The sequence below is a fragment of the Austrofundulus limnaeus genome, unplaced genomic scaffold, assembly GCF_001266775.1.
Source record: "Austrofundulus limnaeus strain Quisiro unplaced genomic scaffold, Austrofundulus_limnaeus-1.0 Scaffold276, whole genome shotgun sequence".
In the NCBI taxonomy this organism is placed as follows: Eukaryota; Metazoa; Chordata; class Actinopteri; order Cyprinodontiformes; family Rivulidae; genus Austrofundulus; species Austrofundulus limnaeus.
The window spans coordinates 427,307-435,037 of record NW_013952678.1 but is presented as its reverse complement, the minus strand read 5'-3'; the positions used below and the strand labels follow the sequence as shown (position 1 = coordinate 435,037).

Sequence of the window (7,731 nt, the reverse complement as noted above, 5' to 3'; positions counted from 1 at the left end):
CACACACACACACACACACACACACACACACACACACACACACACACACACACACAGGGAGTGTGAGACTTTCTGTCGCACCAAAACACTCGACGAAACACAAAGCTGTGAGAAGACGACACACCGATCAGGATGGATTCTACGTCTTCATTCCTCAAGTAAGTGAAGTTTTGACTTGTTTCCTATTGATTTGTGCTGCAGTAGGTGAAACGCTGCCTCAGACTTGTTCTTTGCTGTAGATTTGATCAATGAAATAAGTGAACTTATACAGGTAGGTTATGTTGACTTAGGAGGTTTTAGGTTAAACAGGGGAAGATGTTGAGGCTTTAATGGGGGTAAAAATGCTAAAAAAGGTAATTATTTTGTGTCCAAGTCCTCCAGAGAAAAACTATAAAATGTGCTAGAACATTTTTACAAATAACAGTGGGAAATAATAAAATTAATACTAACTTAATTCCATTTTTCTGCTCTGTAATTCATTCACTTTGAGACATTTGATTTATTGCCAGATGTGAAGCAATCTGTGCGTCTGCTCCTGTTATCAGTTATTAGTTCTTTTCTACAGCAGGTCCAAAATGTTTACTCTGAACAGAGAGAAATCCATAATTTATTTTGGATCTCCTTTTTGTCCTCAGATCTGTGACCAAGCGAGTTTGGTCTCCTCCACAGAGGCCTTTCAGAGTCTGCTGTCACACGAGAGAGACCAAAAAAGGGATCACAGCAGGAACCCTGGAGGAGCTGAAGGAGAGGGTGAGAGGAAACGATCAAAAGCAGGCTATTTTACAGAACAAACAGTTGTTGATGTCACATAAGCTCTCGTGAAGTCGTATGTTAAAGCAGCGTTCACTCTCAAAGATAAGATGTTTACCAGACGGGGGCCAGATTACAGATTTAAACCTCAGGAGTACCAGATTTTTCACAGGAACCTATTTAAAAATGYAAACATTTGATCAACTTTATTATCATTTTTAAGTACTTATATCCTATTTTGGTTATTTCATATGTTAACTTATAACCTAAGCATGGTATTTGATAGATCTGGAAGTTTCAAAGAACTGCATTAAATTTTCATTTAAAAAAAGTTTTAAAATTAATTTGATTTCCTGGTTTTGAAGGCTGATTGGTAGCTACAGTAGGTATCATCTGATCGCAGATCTCCCAAAATTAAGGAAATTGGGGCCAATTTATCAGTACACTCCTACAAATAACTCTCTTAACCTCATTTCAAGTCATGCTAAATGTATCATGATCAAGAAACTGTTGCTGAACTGCCTCAAGAATGAAGTTAATTTAAAAAATGTCACAGTTGTTCATGTAGCGGTAATAACGGGTTATGTTTCAGGTCTGCCAGGCGCTGCTGCTCTGTCTTTCTGCAGCATCTCTGAGTCTGGTTTGTGAGGAGGACGGTACCGAGGTGGACTCTGATGAGTTCCTCATGACTTTACCAGACAAYGTCATGCTTATGGCTCTGGAGCCTGGACAGATGTGGAAACCACTGGCCGTAAGTTTGACCCACGTCTWCGCAACTTTTTAATTTCACACCTTAAAACAAACTGCCRCTGATTTATTCCTCTGGGTTTGTTTCTGTTGGGTKTCGYCAAATCCAGGGTTCAGTCGTGCTCCGAAACCACGGCAAGCCTCGCACCGGCAGAGACATTGCTCGAGTCACCTTTGACCTTTACAGGATAAGTCCCAAAGACCTGTTTGGCTCCCTGAGTGTGAAGGCCACGTTTCAAGGCCTGTACTCTGTGAGCGCTGACTTTCAGTGTCTGGGCCCCAAGAAAGTCCTTAGGTAAGGCYTGACAAACATTATTACTGTGTAGAAGAGAATTATTTTGCTCAAATCCTTCTAGTAGCAAAAGTAGTATAAATTATGTTRGGATTATTTTCCTATGTAGATTGTGCTAATTTGTGTTTCTAATCTAAACATTTCAGCCTAAACATGTAGTTGTGAAACAAAKTTATTRTAAAATAAAAGTTGCCCTGGTCGGTGACGTTGATAATGGATTGTTGGTTCAACTTTTATTACTTGTTTCCACCCATAAATAAAGATCTAAAACTGTTGAAAACTGTTTAAACCCTGGACATTACTGGAACAAGCTAAGTGTGACCTTTTCTGTTTGTTGTGATTTCAGAGAAGTTCTGCGTCTGGTCTCCACCCTCCTTCAGGCGGCTGGACACCTGCTCATCACTTCTGCCTCAGTGATCCGTCGAGTTATTGAAGGCACTGAGCTCTGGCAACCACAGAGGACCGAGTACACCACCAGCTGGAACTAAATCAACCCGATTAAAGGAATCTAGCGGATAGACCTGTTTGGGGTCCTTAACACCCATGCTTACCATTAAGAATCTAATCTAACAGAACAATAGTTATCAAAAAACTATCCTTTGCTGATTTTTTGAATTAGTGTATAGACCACATAACCCGAAACCAAGTCAAGACCAGTGTATAGAGACCGAAACAAAACCAAAACTTTTAGAGGCTCAGACTGAGTCAAGACTGGAAAAAGTGGAAACTAGAGCCCTAAAAGTATACTGTACACAGGTAGCTAACATAATATGTAGTTAATACTGACTAAATCTCTTTGTGTGAGGACCAGGTTAAGAATTTTGGTACAGAGGCAGATTGCTAACTTTAGCTAGCTTTGCTAACATCAATTACACATAGCTTATCTTTTTTGTGTGTTTCGTTTCTAAGTGTTGATAAAAGTTTACTATAGTCCCTACCTTCTCTGAAAGTGAAACACTGCAGAATTTACAAATATATTATTTATGATTTATGCAGCCGGATTGTTTCACTGAAGACTTTACAGACATCTGCTCCCAAACAACCACTGCTCACTTTCTTGAAAAGCCACATGCGAGTGACAGGGGGTGGGTATGTATGGGTGACAGAGGTAACAAAAATACAACGAGTCATGCTTGGATTGGAATCAGAACATTTTAATCCAATGAAAGCAACAATAACAAATAAATTGAACAAAATTCTGGAAATTTACTGATATTTCCACAGTTGTGGTCTTGAAATAAAATTCAAAGTCCTCAATGTCCAAGACCGAGTAAAAAAGTGGTCGAGTCTGAGACGAGACCATCAAAAAGTGGTCTTGAGACCATCCATGACTTGTCTCGAGTACTACAACATTAAAGATGAAGGAGATTAGGCAAAACAATTCAAAACAAGTCACACAGTGTAGCTTGTAGTTCACTCACGTCCTATTTGAGGTCAGTGTTCTGACATAAAATGAGTGTAATATTTGCGTATTTCTGARTAAAAAATGTTGAGGGGAAATTTGTATTCTAATTAGCTGTATTCTGTTGTGTTTTATTTGGGGATTAACTGTGGTTACCTGTTTTCTACACTGTGACAGAATGTGTTATCTGATCACAATCCCAAATATGTAGCCTAAAACACATATCATGCCTGTCTTAAAACTCTGACCTTGAAGACTGAAGTTTAGTGGAATGCCAATTAACCTGGTATACTTAACTGTGTGCAACAAACGGTTTGATATTTCCCAAATTTAACAGCTATGAATGTAATACATTTTTTAATCACAAGTTGTAAAATTAAACTATATGTACAGCTGGATAAGAGAATGAATGTCAAAATATTACTAATGTTGTATTGTTTTTATGCAACATATTTTACATTAAATCCTTGAAGGTTTTTGTTTTCTGCTGATTTAATGTTTCTCTCCTGCTTTTGCATGTTATAACAAGCCAAACAGTGCAATTATTTCTGTTCAGCTCTGAAACTCTTAACGTGTTCTTTGAAAAATATTTATGTATCTGAAATTGTTATTTGTGAAGGTTTTAATGCAATGAATCACAAAGCGATTCACATTCAGAAGCATTTTAGTGGAACTGTAATTAAAAAAAAAGTGTTTGCCAAGCACAAATAAAAGTCRTCAGTGCAAATCTGTAGAACATTTAACACGTAATAAACTTGTTCAGTGATATCAAATTTGTCAGAAACATAACAACAACGTAAGAGCCTTGTCTTCCGCCTTTTCTCAAACATTTTAATATAACAGGGAGGATGAACCGCTCTYGTGTTTAGTCATTAAAACTTTACCTCTGAGGCTTCTTTCTTTTCTTTCTCCTGAAAGCCTTTGAACAACTGGAGCATCTTCATCATGGTCATGTGGCCTGGCCCATCCGTTGAATTGTTCAGCTTGTGTATGTTCTGGTGATACTTGATATTGCCCAGCGTCTGCTTGAACTGCTCGTCAGACATCCAGCGGGGCTTTGCTCTTTTCAGGGCGTAGCGCATGTCACCGTACCACTGAACTATGTCGGTGCGGGGAATCTTTGTCAGCTCTGACAGCCAGGTGTACTGCTCGCYTTCTGGGTACTGGCAGCACAAGAAAGCCATTTTGAGCATCGCCAGCTGAGTGTACGTCTTGTTGCGGTTTGAGGAGTAAACGCCGTGTTTGTCTGCGTCCTGTTTGATCGGAGTGGGGGGATCGTCTGCAGGCGTGAGACCAGTAATCGAGGTGAGCTCCTTCAGTTTGCCTACGTCTGTGACAAAAATATCTGAGACTGACGCCTCTGTGTGCAGGCCATCCTGCAGACCAGCCAAGGCTTCAAGTTTGTCCTTAAAGCGGACGTTCGTAGGGGTGGAGGGAGCGTCAGCGCTGTGCTGTGGATCTGCCTGGCTCTCAGTCACAGCAACGCTGTTTACAGTTTGGATTGGAGGTTTGAGAACAGAAGTTCTGCTCAGTGGGACTACAGGCTCACTGGGACTCTCGCTGACAGTCTTCATTTGTTTTTTTATAGCTTTCTGTTTTTTCTTTTCGAGATCTTCTCCCTCAGACTCAGAGAATGCTTGACCCTTATTCTCACTTTTATCCATCTTCATCTCCAGTTTTTTGTCTCCCTCGTTGTCGTTACSTTGCTTCACCGACTTCTTTCGACCCTTGTCTATCTTTGAATCTAGTTTTTGTTTTTTTCGTGTGTTTCTCTCGAGATTCTCATTAGCGCTCACCTCTTGTGCCATCGCTGTTCCCTCTTTTGGGTTCTTTTCCTCTCCTCCTGTCTCCTCACCAGACTCTTCTTCCTTATCTTTTGGAATCTTTTTCTTTCGTTTGCTTCCTTGCATCTCTTCATCCACCTCGTTTTGGCCTTCCCTGTTCTCTTCGTCATCTTTCTTCTTGGATCTGTACTTGTCCCAGACGTAGCAGATGTCTTCATAGTCCCAGCTGATACCGAATTCGATCCTCTTCGCCATGAACCACACTTTCACCTGGTCTTGGAGCAGGGAGCTGCGCTGGGCCAGCTCAACGGTCTGCTTCTGTGTCAGATACGGAAACTTGTCAAAGGCTTTGATCAGCTCTGCGACCGAATCCGCCGGCAGTTCTAACTGGTTTGAGTTAACCCATACAAACTTATTAGCCGCAGAGACCAGGGGGAGGCACACGGGGACGATCTGGCCTGTGCCAGGCGTTCTGACGCTCGATGACAACTGAGTGCCAGCATCATGTGTCTGTTGTCTGGTGCCAAGGTGTCCTCCTTCAGCCAGCGGGCTCATTGTACAGTTTGGAATAAGCTCCTGCACACAAACATTGGAATAGAAATTGTCTTAATTTATTATGCTGCTCTTGAGAACTTTTWATTCTCTTTTTTTAAGAACAGCTAGTCATTCATACAGCAGAAATAAAGTTTAATAAACCTTAAGGTGGTATTTAACTCAAACAGAAATGTTACTCTGCAGAAAATATAACTAAATATACTTAAATATATAAGGGCTCAATAATCTAAGAGTGTTTTATGACTTCAGCTTCAGTGTTCCTAAAATTTAGTGTGGTGGTAGCTGAGAGCGATAAATCAAATAAAATAATCCAAGATGTCCACCAAAGCTAAATTCAAAGGGTTACAATTCAGCTATTTTTTATACATATTGAGCTGAAATATGGTGGCAGAATTGTTTCTTTGATATTAATTCAGTGGTTTAGAAATGTTWCTTTGTTTTAGCTCTAACTGACCATCCTTTATTGCCAAATGCATCACATTTTTAAATTAGAAATTTCATACATTTCCAGGCCCAAGTTTTCTGATTTTTGAACAATTATTAATGTCATAACATCTTTAAATTTAAAAGACAGTACTTACTGTATTTATACAGTAGTGCTGTTTTATCATCTGTATACTACCTCCTACTGCAAGAAAGGTATTTATGCTGTGTGGATCAGGAGAATATATTAAAGTCAAGATGATTAAATCTTCTGATTCTGAAAACTCTCTAATTTGTGTTAAAAGAAGATAATATGCTATAAACGGAATTTTCTGCTGGCAACCTAAAGTGAAATGTTAATTATTTTAATTTTTGATTTGATGGATCTGTTTTTACGGAGCCCACAAGGGGACATGGGGGGATTTTTTTAATCTTTTGCGTTCCCACGCAATACTTTTGCGTTACCTCGCAATATCTTTGCGTTACCTCGCAATACTTTTGCGTTACCTCGCAATATCTTTGCGTTACCTCGCAATACTTTTGCTTTAACTTGCAAAATTGTTTTTCGTTCCCACACAAAAGTTTGTTTTGTATATGAACTGAATTAAATTCGATTTTTATTTTGAAATATCTGGTTACCAAAACAGGATGTGTCACTACAAGTTCGTGAATTTGACATTGATGTTGTGTGGCTGCACTGTGATAAAACACCATGACACTTCCATGCGTGGCTGTGTGATATATTCATTCTGAAGCTGAATCAAAGCAGTAGGATAACTCGCTAATGGTGAACATGTGAGTTTGTTAATAAACTTGCAGACACAACAGTGATAAACTACTTTGTCTATCTACTTGTAAACTACTTTCGCTTTTCGAGACCCTCAAAGATGTTTATTGCGAGGTAACGCAATACTTTTGTGTGGGAATGCAAAAGAAAAAATATCTCCCATGTCCCCTCGCTCCGTATGTTTTATATCATGCATTCATGCGTTATAAAAAACGTGGATTAGAAGAAGTAACCAACTTTTTATAATGTTCAGGAAGGTACTCACTTTAAGTAATGTGTATAATTGTCTTCGACACACTCTGAATACATAAAAAGTGTTCTTGTTTTGACCCATAAAAACTCAACAATAAATTAAAATAGCACTCACACAATAAATAATGAGTGTACCCATAAGTATTTTGAGGTTTACTTGGTAGCAATTTTCCTGATTTGTGCGCAGTGCGCTAACAGGAACAGATACATAATTTACACAAATTAGCTAAACTCTTGATACCCTAGCCTAATGTAGTATAATTCCAGTCATCTTTTTTTTGCCACTATATTTATTCAAATATGTCAAGCTGAATCTAACACTAAAATGAATGTAAACTACAGCAGGTGTTGTTAATTACTGATTACATAACGTTATTGCGCCAGTATTAGCATTAGCGCTAGCTTGCGTGCGTCAGCTTTATTATCAAGTTGCGCTTTTTTTAAACGATGTTAATCCCTCGTTTTTATTCATATTTCTCTGGCAGAAAACACAAGACAATAAATTTACCTTATTTCAGCTGCTACGGTTCTGATATTTTACCAGCAGAGCAACAAAAACGTCAATGATGTGGTCTTAAGACGTCTTGTGAGAAAATCTGTTCCCGCTGTGTCGGGAGCGCGCATTGCAGCCAGAGAGGTGGATCCGGCGGATATGACCATTTTCACTGCGCTTCTGATCGATGTCTCGGTAAAAACGACTCGTATAATCATGTCAGTGTTGTAACTTTCAGTTTAATCG

The 7,731-nt window shown here is 39.2% G+C and overlaps 2 protein-coding genes across 2 annotated transcripts; one reads left to right on the top strand and one right to left on the bottom strand.

The window, feature by feature from the left end:
* The first annotated feature begins 6 nt into the window (after positions 1-6).
* Positions 7-3,667, top strand: cideb (cell death inducing DFFA like effector b). Its single transcript, XM_014021056.1, has 5 exons — positions 7-158; positions 636-750; positions 1,343-1,501; positions 1,608-1,792; positions 2,136-3,667. Exons 1-5 carry the CDS (start codon positions 133-135, stop codon positions 2,275-2,277), a joined length of 627 nt encoding a protein of 208 aa, XP_013876510.1. The 5' UTR covers positions 7-132; the 3' UTR covers positions 2,278-3,667.
* Positions 3,195-7,592, bottom strand: homezb (homeobox and leucine zipper encoding b). The gene is made up of 2 exons (XM_014021052.1): positions 7,501-7,592; positions 3,195-5,551 (listed from the first exon to the last, which is right to left on the bottom strand). Exon 2 carries the CDS (start codon positions 5,528-5,530, stop codon positions 4,064-4,066), a length of 1,467 nt encoding a protein of 488 aa, XP_013876506.1. The 5' UTR covers positions 5,531-5,551; positions 7,501-7,592; the 3' UTR covers positions 3,195-4,063.
* Positions 7,593-7,731: the final 139 nt, after the last annotated feature.